The 16,450-nt window shown below is 41.4% G+C and overlaps 1 protein-coding gene across 3 annotated transcripts; it reads right to left on the bottom strand.

Moving 5' to 3' along the window:
• Positions 1-4,507: 4,507 nt before the first annotated feature.
• zc3h12b (zinc finger CCCH-type containing 12B) lies at positions 4,508-15,880 on the bottom strand. 3 transcript variants are annotated; one of them, XM_072374629.1, is made up of 6 exons: positions 15,239-15,880; positions 10,800-11,582; positions 10,530-10,669; positions 10,160-10,394; positions 9,748-9,854; positions 4,508-9,650 (listed from the first exon to the last, which is right to left on the bottom strand). In XM_072374629.1, exons 2-6 carry the CDS (start codon positions 11,429-11,431, stop codon positions 8,227-8,229), a joined length of 2,538 nt encoding a protein of 845 aa, XP_072230730.1. In that variant the 5' UTR covers positions 11,432-11,582; positions 15,239-15,880; the 3' UTR covers positions 4,508-8,226. The 3 variants fall into 3 exon arrangements, with proteins under 3 accessions (XP_072230730.1, XP_072230729.1, XP_072230728.1); XM_072374628.1 differs by having other exon boundaries at positions 15,708-15,880; XM_072374627.1 differs by having other exon boundaries at positions 15,747-15,880.
• Positions 15,881-16,450: the final 570 nt, after the last annotated feature.

The raw sequence follows: 16,450 nt of genomic DNA, 5'->3' as shown, positions 1-16,450 counted from the left end.
CAACTCAAATGTTTTCTCAGCTTTCACGTTACATAACATTGTTACGACGCATGCACAGCTTCCTGCTCTTCAAAGTTCAGCACCAACCATCTCACCAGGTTTGCGGATGAAACAACTGTATTGGATCTCATCAGCACCAACAGTGAGACAAACTACAGGAAGGAGGTAAAACTGCTAGTCAGATGGTTTAAAGATAATCTATTGCTCAACATGGAGAAAACTAAGGAGATTATTGACTTCAGAGGCCTCATCCAACACTCCAACAAGTGTCTTGGACTGAACATCATCAAGGATCTCTCCTGGACTCTCCTGACACCACATCAAAGACGGCTCAGCAGTGCCTTCACTTAGGAGAGCATGTGCTCAGGCACCCATCATGTCCGTTTTCCACAGCGGCACCACCCAGAGCATCCTGACTGCCTGCATCACCGTGTGGGTCAGAAGCTGCTCAGCCCACAACAAGAGCCCTCTGCAGGGCACAGTGAATGCAGCCACTCCCCTCCCTCTGTGTTTATAACACCCGCCTCACCTTGGAAGCAGTCAGCACAGCACAGCCTGAACACATCTTTCTTACTACCTGTTCGGCCTCCTGCCATCCGGGAGAAGGTTGACCTTTTAATAATTGTTGTATTATTTATTTTTAACCTCATACAAGTATTGTCTCTGTAATGCCAAAAGGAAAATGCTTTGGAAAACATTTACCTTCTGGAAACGCATAAAGCTATGATGCTCCATGATGATCTTCATAGAACCAGCACTGCGCTCACAGTCGATGTGTCTGTGTGAAGGGCCCCCCCAGAAAATCTCTGTACTGAACTGTATGTGGATCAGTTGCCCTAAAGTGAAAGACAAGACCTCAGCTTACCTGATGTTTTTTGAGGTTGCACCTGTAAGGTCTCTCCAGCTTCCTCCCGCCACCCAAAAACATGCATGTTAGGTCAATTGATGACTCTAAAGCAGTGTTTCTCAATTCTGGTCCTCATGACCCACTGCCCTGCATGTTTTCAATGTTTCCCTCCTCCACCACACCCGATTCAAATGAATGGCTCCCTATCAGGCCACTGCAGAGCTTGATAAGGAGCTGTCCAGGGTGTACCCCACCTCTCGCCCAATAACAGCTGGGATAGGCTCCAGCTGCCCCCTGCAACCCTAAATTGGACTAAGCGGTTATAGAAAAATGGATGGATGGATGGATCTACAGTACATCACACAATGAGCCATTACACCATCCAACCAGCAGATGGTGTGCATGTGTCACAGAACATTTTGCAACACACATGACCAGAGAGCTGGAAGGAAGAGACACGTCAATATAAGGACCCGGTCAAAACATTCCAGCTCTACCAAAATAAATCACTCCTCCGGGGTAAAACAGTCTCGACCCTGGTCATATTTGTATCTTTTAAGAAATCTATTTTCATTCAAGTTCATTCCAAGTTTAATTTTAAGGACATCGAACAGTTATTTCAAGCCATCCCTTCAGCCGTCATGGGGAAGGCACGAAACTTCTGCGCCGCTGTGGCTGAAACTTCAAATGAATAAGATGAACATTTATTCAAGTCATTCAATCAATACAGAAGCAGCTTGGATCACAGTACCTGATGTTACACACTTTGCTCAAGGACATGTTCGGAATTTTTCGTTTCTTATGGATAAGTTTTGCTTACCTCAGAAGGCACAATTTCCACGTCATTGTGTTCAAATAAATGTAAATGTTACATTCAAGTCTGGTTTCCTGGTCATTAAAAAGAAAATGAAAAGATGAAACGCAGGTTGAACAGAACTTTGCTTTATTTATGGAGAGAAACACTGTCATTAAGACTTACATTTTGTTTGAGCCTACAGACCCAAATAGTCTATTTTGTGTATTTTGGTCTATAAAAGCGATGCTTTCCAGTCAGTGTGAATTACAATACTGCAGATCATCACAACAATACAAAAAATATCTTGCTTTACATTTCCCTTTTTACAGTGTAGACGCAGTCGTCTACTCAAACTGGAGACCGACACTTCTTTTCTCAGTATTAGAAAACAACCAAGTATGTGATTTAAAATGTTTTTTTTTGTGACTAAACCTGAGTATTACACTGGATACTTCACACGTACAGTCGTGTTTAAATAGGTGTACCTTTTATCAGGGCGTTTTGTACACCAGTAAGTCCATACGGAGCACAACTTGCAAGACACGTTTGAACCAGTTATATTAACAATTAAGTGTTCGCATCAGAAATCACTTTGGTTTTGATCTCAGCCAACAACCCCTCCTTCGGCTCTTTTCCTTTCACTGACCATGTCAGTATTCCCTTCTTGAAAACAATGCTGATCTGATGCAAACTGGCCTCAAAATACCAAGAAATGATCAAATTACAGTTTGTGAGTAATTCAATAGTAAAACATCACAATTAAACACCTCTCTGCTTAGTGAAAATTATGGGTTTGTCATTAAATCAACTGCCAAACTCTCAATAAATGCCAATTTTTTTTAAAAGCAACCGTATCTTCACAGAGCAACAAACATCAAGCACAAATCTGAGGACAAGCTGGCAATGAATCTGTGCATTCAGTGCCAGTCTGCCACTGCATCTGGCCGATCATGAAGGGCGCACGTGGTGACATTATCCGGCAGCCAATGGTCGACTGCAGTTTCAGTATTATGCTTCCAACAGCCGGGCAAAAAAAAATGAGTTGCATTTGCTGTTTAGTTACTCTTTGCTTACACAGAGTGGAAAAGAAATCCTTTGTCCTCGTAAATACAGAATTCTTTCCATGACAACCCATGTGCTAAAGTCACTTGAAGCAAGGTTTGACAACGCCGGCCTAGAATAACTTTGGCATGTTTGATTAGGCAAAATAGATTGAAAAGTATTGAAATTCCCATTAAAATAGCATAACGCAGACATGTCAGTTCAGAAGAAATAGATGCACTTAACCAAGGTGCACAAGTCACAACACACAAATTATCTTAAGTATTGGAACAACTCAAGTGTTACCGTTACATTTCTATATATATGTACACACTCACACAGCTATGTACAGAAAGGACATGATGCTCACTGCTGTACACAGGGTATCTGTGCACTTTTAGGTCGCACGTAAATGTCCCTGCAAGTTAACTACTGTACCCAGTAAGAATTAGTACATACCAATGGGCTACTCCCAGTGACACACAGTGTCACAAACATTATGGCATTGATTTCTCCCCCCGTTATTTAAATAAAACTATATTCATATTATACATTTCATATTTTGTTACATTCAAGGTATAGATACAATTTGTATCAACAAGCAAAAGTCAATTCTAGACATTTGTGGCTTAGTTGTTTGCGGCACAAAGAAAGAGGGTCAAGGTATCAAGCCATTGGTTCGATGGTGAAATAGTGGATCTGTACATTTAGGCCGTTTTCACTCATGCACCGGAGACTGAAATGCGCCGGAGATGTTCTGGAGCAGCGTCATGCGAGACAACAAATGTCTGCAACATTTCAGCATGCAACAGTAAATAATCTCCAGTGTTTTCGGTGTTTTCGGCTGGATAAGAAGTGGAACCTCGCTGTACGTGCTTGTGTGAACAACAGCGGAAAAAAGCACTTTCTCCTCAAAACCTCCGACGTTCGTGAGTGAAAACGGCTTCAAAGTCTTTTACAGTGACAGCGAGGGCTGCATTTTTTGGAATGGAAGTAGTCTATTGCCCAGAGAAATGTCCTTACATTTCTTCTTTTCCATAAAAGCAGATAATTTATTAGCAGAACATTTGATTAGTCACTAAATCCATGACACATCAAAGTAGTTCATCTGGGCGATAACTATTCCAATGTTCAGATTAAAGTGGGCTCTCATTATCACTAAGAAGCATACAAGTCAAAACACTCGGTTTAAAAAAATGACCAAGTGTAAAATACAGATTTCATTTATCAGTGACAGCATGCGGCACTTCAGACGTTTTGTCGCTGAGAGCGTGTTTTTGACAATTCGACTATCTCAAGGGAAAAGGATGGCACGCAAACTTTTAGCCAAATGCCAGAAACAACCTTGACAGCAGCCTTGCAATCTGATTGTTTCACATGAAGAAACATTTAGGCAGTTTGTTTCACCTTCTCATGAACAGACAACCAGCCTAAAGTGGCCTCGTCTTTTTTCATGAAAAAACAAAGTCGGCAAATCCCAAAATTCATTCGGGCAGAACACATTCAACTTTTTTTTTTCTTTTTTTGTCTTTTCCTTTTTAAATGTCTGTTTATATACCACAGTTGTACCTAAACGTTATAAAGAAATATATACTTTAAAGCACCACCAATGAGTCAAAGTCAGGCTTACACAATTAGCCCTGTTAAAGAGTAATACCACCCACTTTAACATTTTTTATCATGAATACAAATATACACGATTCAAGACATCATCAAAACGTCGTCTGATGGTGTTTCATTTACTACAAACGGGCACTTTCTGGACTCTGTGTTGCAGCCCAACATCATTTCCTTATACGACACAATAAACTGCCCATTTTGAATTCTTTTTCTTTTAAATGTGCGTGTGATGCTACGCTATAAATTTTTAATGCAAAGTCGTGCACATAATATCCTGGATCCTGAAAAGAAGTGTCATTTCCCTTTAAAAGCATTCAAAGTATGGCCCTGCTGTACGGGTCAGATTCACACGGTGCAACCTCAGTGTTATTGTGGGCACTTTGTCTACTTTGGAGTGGAGGATAGACGTAGAAGTTTAAGGTTTTTCTGTGTCTACGAACCTAAAAAAAAAAAACCTCTATTGTGGATTTTTTACATCACGCTTTTGATCAGGCTGTTTTTTTACTTTATCACTACGGTTTTTGCCCACTGCAGAACATTATTCACCATCCACAATTCGCTGTTAGACGGTCCTATGTGCGACACCAAAAAGAAAAATGTTCCGTATAACTGCTGCGGAGGCGGCGCAGTGTAAAAATCCACCATGTAGCATTCGCTAAAAGAGATTAGCTAACAGAGATTTATGCCATTTCCTCTTTTCATGACCCTTTTAAGACCTCTGATGGGCTTTTAGCTTAGCAGTCCCAGTTATAAAACTTAACAGGCAATTAATTGTCACATAAATAGTTGAAATCACCATTTAATTTGTCTTTGTCTTTTCCTTCTTAGGCCTCGGATATAGAATAAGGCGATTAAGAATTATGAATCACACCTAAGATCACGGTTTGTATTCAACATCAACATCCTCCTCTACATCGAATTGGAAGATTGTAATGTTCCAATAAGCATATATTTTATTTTCTAATATACCAAAGACACAACTTCTTCTAACTGAAGTTGCACCACATCAACTCACCCCGACAGCTCACTGATGAAGATCTCAAGGTGCATAAATAGGATATACACAAAAGGTACAAAGTTTTGCAATGCCATTTCCATACTTCAACTATACATAGCTAACTTTACGGTACTACATGTTACATGTAGGGTTTGCACAAAATATATCACTACTAGATCAGAGTAAGCTCTTGCCAGTAACCACTGGATCTGACAGGAACAGACTTAAAATGACTAAATGAAAGCATCCTGAGAGCAACGTGCTGCAAGGCACAGCCAAACTCTTCCACGTTCCCTCAACACTGGCTGCATGGGTGAGTATTGTGTTATTGTAAATGTGTTCTTCAGCAGTCTTATTTCCCACAAAAAAGCCATACAGGAAATTTCATGTCCAACAAGCTTTCTAGCATCTACTTAAACATATTTAACCTAATTACTCTACAAAATATAGCACAACAGCTAACACACAACCGGGTGTAAATGTTACAGCCAGATTCTAACATCCGACAAACGTAACATTAGCTAAATAATCAATCTGCTGCAAACATCTGTGGGCGTACATGTATCTGTGATGAGTAACAGTCAGCACACTTACATGCTTGGCCTTTTAACTGGACCGCTGTCCTTGTCCCAGTACACCTGCATGAGTTACTGACTGAAGCATGTCCAACATGATCTGTGGGAGATCAGCATGTGTGACGAGTGGAAGTTACTCGAATGGTGCTTTTGTCAGAGAAAAATAATAATCCAGATTTCTTTAGATAATGAAAAGGAACTTTTTTTTAAACCCAGTGTCATGTAAATGCGCTTACTGTTTCAATCTAGTTAGTTTAACCGACCTGTCCCTGCTTTAGATGTTTCACCACATTTACATGCACAAAAGGAACCAGATAAGTGTCAAGAGCTCGGGTTAAGGCATGACACTGGATGATTTTATCAGAATTATTCACAGTTCTTTCTCCTTCAGTTGGAATTAACTTTTTCATTTGGTCAGAACTCAAATAGGTTGCTTATTTAAACAAATTACTTGGAAACAAGAAACTAAACTGTGCTGGGGAAGTTAAAATCCCGTTTCTTTCAGCAGCACCGTTTATAATACTGCTGCGTGATCCAGGAATCAGGTTTTCGACTAAAGCGAGTAATCAGACCCCTCAGGTGCATGTAAAAGTAGTCTGTGACTAAATTAACCTGTGCCTGAAAAGAAACCGCTCCACTGACAACTCGAGGGAGTCCATGAGAGCTACTGTTTCAAACAAAGATACTTTGATTACTTCTACATTGAAAACAATCAGCACAGTAAACCTGACAAATGCATAAATAGCAAAAATCCCAGATGTAGCATCAAATAAAATCAGAAAAGTAACTATAAATACATTGGAAATAATCCAAATACTGATGTTTAAACTGTAATCCAATTGATCCTATGAACCAAAATTTAAATAATACTGACACAATAGAAATTCTGTCTTTTTTGGCATTATTTAGCAGCTTATAAATAACTTTGAAATAATGGCTTTTGTGTGATAATATGTACATAAATATGTGCACACGTATCCAAGTCAAATCTCTTTTTTGGCTCGCTTTGTGCACTGTCAAATTCTACCAAAATAGTAGCTTTGTTAAGTCAGGCTGAGAAAATATATCTCTTTAGATACTATGATAGTGCTTTACATTTGAAAGTAGGAGGTTTCAATGACGAAGACTTCCACTGAAACCAAGCAGACAATGACGAAAGCGTGAGGTCATTCAGATATAAGGCCATAAAATGTCATAGTTCATGCTGTGAGGTATATACCTACCTCCTTCTTATTTATCTTCAAAATAAATGCACTAATAAGGTTTGAAATGAAAATTATTTACAGCAGAGGCAGACCCAAGCGAGGTTATTTATAGTTCCACTGCACAGGAGACTCTTCAGATGCCTTTCATAACACAATCACGGTGTCTGAACAGGGTTTCATAAAAGCTGCACAAACAGTGCACGAATGTTGACGCGCTCTCGTGTCAGATTCAATAAGGCAAACGTGGGAGACGATGCTGAGCAATTGCTTCTCATGTTGACGGTGTTGCTTTTTTTTATTGGTTCACAATAACGAAACAGGTGCAGGGTTACACCAGCAAACTCCATTAATTATGATTAGAAGAAAGTCTGTGTCAGGTTTTAACAGATACTGCTTTCATCTGAGACAAAACGCTTGTTTGAGCCTCACTTTCCAAGACAGATCTCGCCACATTTGACCTTTCAGCTGACCTCCAGCTGGAGTCGGACGGAGCCAATGAAACCAAAACTGAAGCTTAATGTAAGACCTGGCTCTGTGGTTCTAGACTCAAGAGTTTAGATCTAATTTAAAGGGCCAATGATAAAAAAGTCAGCCTTTTTTATTGAGAAATAATAGGAGATCTTAATTTTATGTACCGTTTTTGGTTGGTTTATGCTAACAGAAGCTAACAAACAAGTCCTCTATTATGAAAAACATTTTGTAGAATAAGTAGGTAAGTCCAAACTTTTATAAATCATGCAATCAAACAATACAGCTGGAGAACATTCAGAACTAATCTGAGGGGCATTTTACAGCCATATCAAATGTTAATGATCCAGTCTTTATATTTCCAATAATTAATTCTTCTTGAATGCTGCTCCTGCTCAGGCAGTGTGAATGTGTTATGAACCCGCTCTCTAAAGTTATTCCTTTACATCGTATCAGCTGCTTCATACTTCATATAAAAACACCCTCGATGCTGATTTTTTTCTCGTGTGTTTGTAATCTTAATGATTTATAAATCTGATCGCCTTGATTCCCACCAGAGAAATGAGACACAATGAGTAACTCCTGAGGGCAGATGTTGCACGTGCAATAACATTTAACAAGTGCCTATATTTGCAATCAAAAGCCTCATTTCCCTTATCGGATCACTTCATAGGTGCTCAGTGGCATGACCTCAGTTTTGTAACAATGACAGCGGCAAGTTGCTGTGGATCTGTCAAATGAGGGTTCTTCTCCATCACAGAGTGCACTATGTAAGCAGGAAAGATGTTACAAAGGTTCCTATACGTTTGATACTGGTGATCTGGGACGACGTACCGCTCTTGGTGTTCGGCTGCAGATGGGGTCTCCCACGGCGAGTTCCAGATCTGTTCCATTTTGTCTGGCATGCTGCGGACCATCACTCGCTCGCAACATGGCATCAGGCTGTTACTAAGTGGATATGAATGATATCCATAGGACTCATTACCACAAGGCAGAGGGTCCCAGCTTGCATGCTGCTCACGGCACAGTGGAGGTCGCCTCTGTCTCATTGGGTTGCTGTCATACAGCCTTGAATCTGATATACTGTCCATGCGAGTCATACCTAGAGACCGTGTGGGCTGCGAGGACAAAGGCGGGAGGACATTCTGAGTAAGCGGGTAGTCTCCAGGACAGCTGGAGCGAGCTCCCACTGCAGCATGCTGGATGTGTGGTGCAAGATGAGACCCAGACTGCTTACGGCACCCCTGCTTGGGCTCGTCCGGTCCGTAACTCTGGACTCTAGTAAGAGCTTCATGACGAAACCCATGGGAGAAAGACTGCATCCTACCCTGTGCAGGAGCCTGCTGCTGCCCCTTAATGCTCTCCTCCAAGCTGCTGTCAACAGAGCTTGGGTACAAGTCTCCATAAGAGGAGAACGAGTCACTGTTTGAATGGCTGAGGCAGGATTCAGGGCAGTGGCTGGGATTTCTCTGATACACATGCTCGTGCTCCATGCTACAGAAACTGTCAACATTATGCATGCTGCTCATGCTCATATTTGAAAAATCACTATGGAGTGAATAGTACCCATGATCGCTGACTGAGTCGTACTTTGGGAACTGCTCACTGTATGTTACAGAGGCGCCGTGACTATTAGTTACTAAAATGGGAGGATACTGTACACTGGACATGTGCTCCAGAGAACTGTGAGCAAACTGCAAAGAACCTGGAACTGGGCTGCTGGCTGATCGGGTGTTCAAGGCCCCAGCTGCGTGGCTCTTAGCAGGCTGCATTGTGGGCACACTGAGAGCAGACACGAGGGAAGGCACTGAATTTGTCTCAGACTTCCTAACAACAGAGAGTGCCTCTGGAGGTTCACAGGCCACTGAGCGAATGCTGGGATCGGATTGACGTTTGGGTGCCACACGTTTGACTTCGGAGTTGCAGTCCCCTTTTATAGTTGCCGGACCGGTACTACATTTTGCTAAAGCGCCCTCGCTCATCGTTTTCACCGCAGACAATTTGGCAAAGGCTCGCAGTTCATCAGCCACAGACCGCTGTGGTTGGTTGACACGCTCTGGATGATAGTATTTGCACTTATGTCCATATGTGCACTTTTTCCCTGGTAGAAAGAAATAGCAGTTCAGGTCAAAAACAAAATGGCTTAAATCACACGGACATAAACAACTGTCAGACACTGCTTTGAAATGGAAACTTACCATAGGGGCAGGGTTGTTTTTTGTGCTCTGGAACAACAGGCCGCTTACGGAGAAAATTTTCCAAGCTTGGCCCATGTCTTCCTAATGGATCATCAGGCGGCATAAACCTATTAAAAACAGTCATCCGAAAGCATATATTACTAAATGTCAGCTTAATTACAGCCAGAACAAAGTGTCTCTGCCACGTAGTCGCTCCAATTCTTTTATAACTAAGGATTTATGATGCAATGGACTAACAGATCGTGCCACAGGAAGATGTTCTGGAATCTCTTTCAACTGCTGTATCATATTGAATGTTATATAATGTTAAGACAATTTCGGCTTCATCTACGGTTTTACTCACTGGGTAAAACAGTCCTACAGAGCTTTTCACATGATTTGGCTGCCCTGAAAATGTGGAATTGTTTCTTACTTGTCATTGACAAACGAATACATCAAGAGACGCTCTTCTATGAACTTCTTCCACTCTGGCTTCTCATTTTGCAAGTCCCTGTAGTTGTCATTTGACACAATAATTCCATCAGAATCATAAGCCAGCTTCACTATGAAGCGATCATCATAGCACACCACCCTCCTGCCTTGAACTCTTCGAGATGGGGTGAAAACTAGGATCTTCTCTTTCTCTAGCTTGCGCAATATTTCTTGATCTGCAAAACAAGCCAGTTAACAATTGAGTAACTCCATCTGAGAGCCAAAAATGTTTTTGATGGCAATGTCAACTTCCTATGATCTAAGTGATGTGAAGAGCCGGCAAAAGATGCATCTAAAAATACTTTCAGTACCTGTGATGAGGGCGTCCGGTCTTGACTGCTCCTTCCTCCAAGCTGGGACGAACACAGTGATGTCTTTGTGTCCTTTCTCCCGAAACCACTCAACAGCGAGCTGGATACCACGGCAAGAGAATACCTCCTTGTTTCCATGGCTAAATAAAGAAATAAATAAAATAAACAAGGTCATATAAGGTCAACTTGAGCCGACGGGAACTGACATCAGTCAGAAGGACATAGCAACTCATTCATTAGTTAGTCTGGTTGTGTTTTTGAGTTTTTTACCTCATTGCCACATTTGAGCCATCAATGACGATGGGCCTGAGGTTATCAAAGGTATCCACAGAGTCCTCTTCCACTGAAACTTCGGGACTAACAGTCTCTTTAACACAGGGGGGCCGTTGTATTATTGTGGCTGTGCTGCTGCAAGGTTGAGTTTCAGGCTCCACTTTGTTTCCAAGCCGAACTAACTCAGCGAGAACGTCGTTGATCAGCGCCGCAGACCCCAACTTGTTGAGCACGGTCTCCACCTGCTCTCCAGAATAGCCCAACTTCAAGGCAAATTCCATCTTAGTCTGGTACTCTTTTCCACTGGCAGGTTTGATCCCCGGTACTGTGCTGGTGTCATCCTCACGGAAATCCTGCACAGTGCTACTCTGCGAAAAACTGGGCCGGTCGAGGCATGGAGACCGACAGAGCTGACGGTGGGGTTTCGCGACAGTCAGCGGCTCCCTTCTCTTACAGCCGCTGTTGTTCAGCTGAACCCTCCGGGGTTGCTGCTCTTCCGATTCGCTTTCTGAGCTGCTTCCATCCTCTGACTCGTCAGTGGCATGTTGCGCCTCGCTTGAGTCAATGTTCTCCTCCCTGCATGGGCGTTTTTCCATTTTGAGCTTCTCCACCATGGACCATGCTGTCATCACGTTCGTCTTGACACCTCAGATTTCCACCCCATGCTTCCTCACCGCCGCCGCAGCCAGGGAATCATACTCAGCGTTGGACTTTAGCACTACAGTTTCTTTATGTAGGGCCAAAGTAAGATCGTCTCCCGCAAAATCAAATCATGTAATCCTGTAGAAAAGAAAAACACGATCATCAGTACTGGTATTGTGATGTTTTGACTTAACTTTACAATCATTTTGAAAGAAATTAATTGTTACACTGCATTCTTTTTTCTGTATATTCAAAAGTCTGGTTGGGAAACGTACCAACATAGACCACCTGAATGATAACTCTCAACAGTGCAACGATGCCAGTGTCAAACCCATTTTAATGTCAATGTTACACATTATACACACAAAAGCAACAACTCTGTCTTTGATTTTCTCCTTCTTGTATGGACCATGTGAAACAAGAGGTTTAAAAAGGCAACAACAAAAAATGCTGCCATGTCTTCGGGTTACTTTTTGTAAAATGAAAATCAGAGTTCTGGTACAAAGTGTGCCAATTCACTGCAGCACAACCCCGGACCCTATGAGCACCAAAGCCTCACTGGTGTCACGAGCCACATTTGAACCAGACACACACGTGAGGGAGTACATGAGTTAGCATAACGTGAAATTGTGTGGGTAGGACAGTGTATTCCTGCACCTCCACCCCTCTGACAGACAATCCCACCTGAACAGAATTCCACGGGGAGCTCGTCTGTTTCATGGTAAAGTGTCTCAGAGCAGCCTGCAGTATGAACTGCAGTCTTTTCCTCACACGGACACTGTAAATCAACTATTTTTTTTAATAAGACGTGCATGAATAAGCAGGCACAAGAGAACACACTTTCACCTAGTCTTGCGGAGAGTAGAAAACAGCGAGCTTCGAGCTTCAAGAGGCACAGCCCATGATGTGTGTTGCTTAGCAACACAGCCTTGTCATCAGCTAACTCCTTTTACCAGTCACGACTAACACAAACAAAGCTCATCATCTCTCTTTATACAGCCAGTAGATGCAGAACACTTGCAGTTACACTGCAACTCTACACCAAAAGTCTTAAGGCAGCATATTTTGCTATTTCAAAGAAAATGACAACATTCATTTACAATGTTATTTTCTGTCAGTGCTAACCACTGAAAATAGGACAATTTACTCTTGACTGCAGTATGTGCAGATGTACTAATCTTCCAACAGGCAGCAACACATTTCGAGGGCCAATCAGTGGCTACACAAATATAGGTTTTATTTCCGGTGGGGCTTTTTGTGTAGGTGAAATAAGGAGAACAAACTCACCACAACTTGTGTCACAAAGTTTAGGGACAAGCTCTGGTTTTAATATCTAAATTAACAGCTATAAAGGGAGGGAAGTTTAGGCACTGCTGTGGAACTTCAAGGATTAGTGACAGAACACAACCCACTGCCACATCAATGCACGTTTAAAGGAGAAGAGCTCTTTCAATCCTTTCCCTTCCACCTCCAGATTCACAAGCTTCGTCTCAGCAAGGCCTCCGGACTATCTGTGCACATGCACAGGCTCGTGTAGATTCGTTTCATAGCAACAAGTGAAACAGGCCCATGAAGCCACATTTTCACTGGTGACCCTCCACAGTTTCCAGGATTCAGTAGGGATAAACTGCACTGGATTTGGGTTGTTACATACATCTTGAAATCTGAACATAAAACCAAGGAAGAAGCAAGGCGAGGGTGCACGGCTATCTGCTTCAAACAACTGGGATAAGAGGCGAGAGAAACGGAGCACTGAGACACAAAAAAACCAACAACTTGACAATGACGTTCTGGTACAGTACACAGAGAAAAGTTGGTAATGTATCTGGTTGATTATATACCTCCTCAAATTTACAGTTTTTCTATCCAAACAAAAGGCTCAATCAGTTTCCAGCACTCTGACCCAAACTTTCAGCTGGCTTTAAAAAAAAAAAATTAAATCTGTTCAAAACCACAATATAAATATATTCTTGGACAGTGGACCCTGCAACAAATGTATAAGGAAGAAATTCAGCATGTTTGCAGTGAATTTCCTACAATCCTGAGGGACAAAAGTTTTCTTACGCCAGTGATTTGGTGATTTGCCTTCTTCTTAAACCAATAATTAATTCATAAACGCGTCAAATTATTGCCATTTGTTCGACTTAAAACAGAAAAACCAATTACAACCGGCTAAAATCAAATCAACGAGGAGTTACAGTCTGTACCTGCCGTATCGATCAAGTTTGAGTCTGGCATCCTATATAAAGAAGAACTGCAGCGCCGTGTGTTGTGGGTTGTTTTTTGGGGGTAGAGCACGAGATGTAAAAACAAGATATCTACCTGTGTTGCAATATTTTCAAGTAAGTAACAAAAGAAAATACAAGAACAGAGCAGATGGCATGAATACCCTGATATACACACTGATTCAGTGTCTTAAGTTTTCTACGGCAGTTAGGGCATGAAATTTGAGTCGAACAGAGTTAATATTGATGCATAAGAGCTTACAAATACATATCAAAGCCTCGAGAAATTAACCAGAAAAGTTGGAAAGCTGCAGTGGTTAAAAAAGCTTCATCTTGCAATCACAGGAAATATTTAGAACCGTGCATTTTGGTCACCGATATGCTTCAACAAATAAAGCATATTCACCCTTCAAAAACAAAAAAAAAGGTCATGCAGGGAAGCAAGAAAATCATCATCATCTAAATCCTTTTTTGTTTTGATCAGATGATGGCACTATGCTCCCATCATCTGACCCGCTGGACCAGTGACATTTCTGTTACTGCAAAAGAAAGACTGAACTACTGGCTCCTTACCTTTCTGCTACACTTTTTAGGGGTTTTGTCTGCAGATCATTTACGAACACCAGAGACACAGGAAATTTTCAACATGGCCTTTTACAGGCGTTAAAAACAGCACTTGAAAAAGTAAGAAAACTACAGTTATCGATAAAAGCATTAACGCTTTCACATGAAAGAGCCTATCGCTCACGTTTCTGAACATAAAGCCCAAAGGTCTGTGCTTTTTCTGTCGTCCCCTTGTGAGTTTTCTGGCTGTTATCTTCGCAGTTGGTTGTCAGTCATTTTCACCTTCTATGGAAACTTACTTTAACAACAGTGCTATCAATCACGTCTAATCTTCAGAGGCAGCCGCAAGTCTAGTTTACAGCTACTAATGGCAAGTAGACAGTTATGGCAAAGCCCCACATCACCACACTCTAAATAAACCAAAAACAAAATGAATCTCTGCACCAAATCACAAGTTGCCTACTTTTAATCAGTCTAAACAGAAAAAACTTTAAGCCATAACCTTCCTCAAAGTTGCTCCAATTTCTCAAAAACTTATCATTTTGCTTAACTATTGTGAGCTCTTATTCCCCAGTTTAGTTCTTAATTTGACTGTACAGATTCACATTACAGAGTTGTCCACTTGGCTATTAATTTGACTACATTATGAGTAAAAACTGAGGAAATTGATGATGTAACTTTGCATTTTCCACCCAGTTTTTAACGTGGAAAATAATCTAACAACATCAATGTGAAACTGACATTAAATTAAAACATTACTGCCAATGACACTGTGATTTCTGAAGTGTGCATTAACTTTAGTGGTTTATATTATTGCACTGATTCATCCAACAAGTTGACACGTCAATACTGGAAAAAAAACTGAAGTCCTTGATATCTTTAGCAGCAGCATAATGAGTTTGAAAGGATGAAATGAAGGAAGGTTAACCAACATGACACCACATAAGTTGTATTCACGAAATCATTTTCCTAAAAAGATATATTAGAGCACACGACGTTACCTACCAGACTGAATTTCATAGGAAATAGACGCTTTGACATCCTTAGGCCCGGAGTTGCGGTTAGCATAAGCTAGTCAAACATTACTTAGCCCAACTAAGGAGTCAACATTTCTTCTATATCAAATCAGCAGCCTATGTTGACTTGACGTGGTGGGTCAGTGCCAAGAAAAACCGACAAGATAGCGGTAAATGCAAGCTACAGCTAACCTATGAGCTTGGCAGGCAACCCGGGTATCCATTTAGTTAACGGTATCAAAGCTAGAAAACGCTAGTTAGCTAACATCTAGCTGTATTTAGCAAACTCAGTGGCATCACAGGCTATCTTAAACGACGGGTTGCTAACGTTAGTTAGCATCAGTTGCTGAGCCGGAATACTAATGGTAACTTAAGATAAAGTTGACGGTCATTTACTAATTCATACGATGCTTTAACAACAGCAAAACATCACGACTCTCTACATACTGTGCACGTACATCGATGCCATCGCTGACTTCAAACGACGCTCATCTCACCTTGTTGCTGTCATCCTCCTCGCCTGTAACAGTTATGTTTTGCTGCCATTGGCGCTGTCGCAGTTTGGTCAGGGTTGCCAGATAACGCGAAGGAAACAAGTAAATTACTCTGAACAGACAAAAAAACAACAACAACAGACCCTTTGCAAACTTTATTGCTGCTCCCCTCCCACCCGACCTCTTAATCACACGTTTTTATCAGTTATGTCACGACGCAGACTGTGGCTGGAAGGATGACATTATCTTACACCTGTGTGACTACTGCCCTCTGAAAATAACACGAAACGTCTCAGCAACAACCTTCCCAAGTTAGAACAGACTTCTTGTGTTTTGAGCATCACACTTTTTAACCATAAATGATCCACTTAATTCTTTAGAGGTGGGGTAAGGAGTCTGTCAGTTCACTATAACGAACCAGCTCTCAGTGTAAATGGGAATCTGGTGAAAAAAAGGTTTAATGACATGCTGAAACTGATCTCATAGCACTGACTAAATTGTTGCAAAGTTTACGTAAAGCCTGATTTGATGGACCAGTCATACCTTTCCAAGAAGTTAAGTAAATAGCACATAATCCATACACCGCTTTATGACAACTTCTTCCAAGATAGACCAGCATCCAAACCACAACAAGGGACTTTCAGGTGTTCCTGTGAGCTTGTAGGTGCTTTCCTTACGTGCTTTCCGATATGTTCATTTCCCCAAGA

This window comes from Leuresthes tenuis, unplaced genomic scaffold (assembly GCF_036924035.1).
Source record: "Leuresthes tenuis unplaced genomic scaffold, fLeuTen1.0.hap1 SCAF_21, whole genome shotgun sequence".
NCBI lineage: Eukaryota > Metazoa > Chordata > Actinopteri > Atheriniformes > Atherinopsidae > Leuresthes > Leuresthes tenuis.
This window is presented reverse-complemented; position numbering and strand designations above follow the sequence as displayed.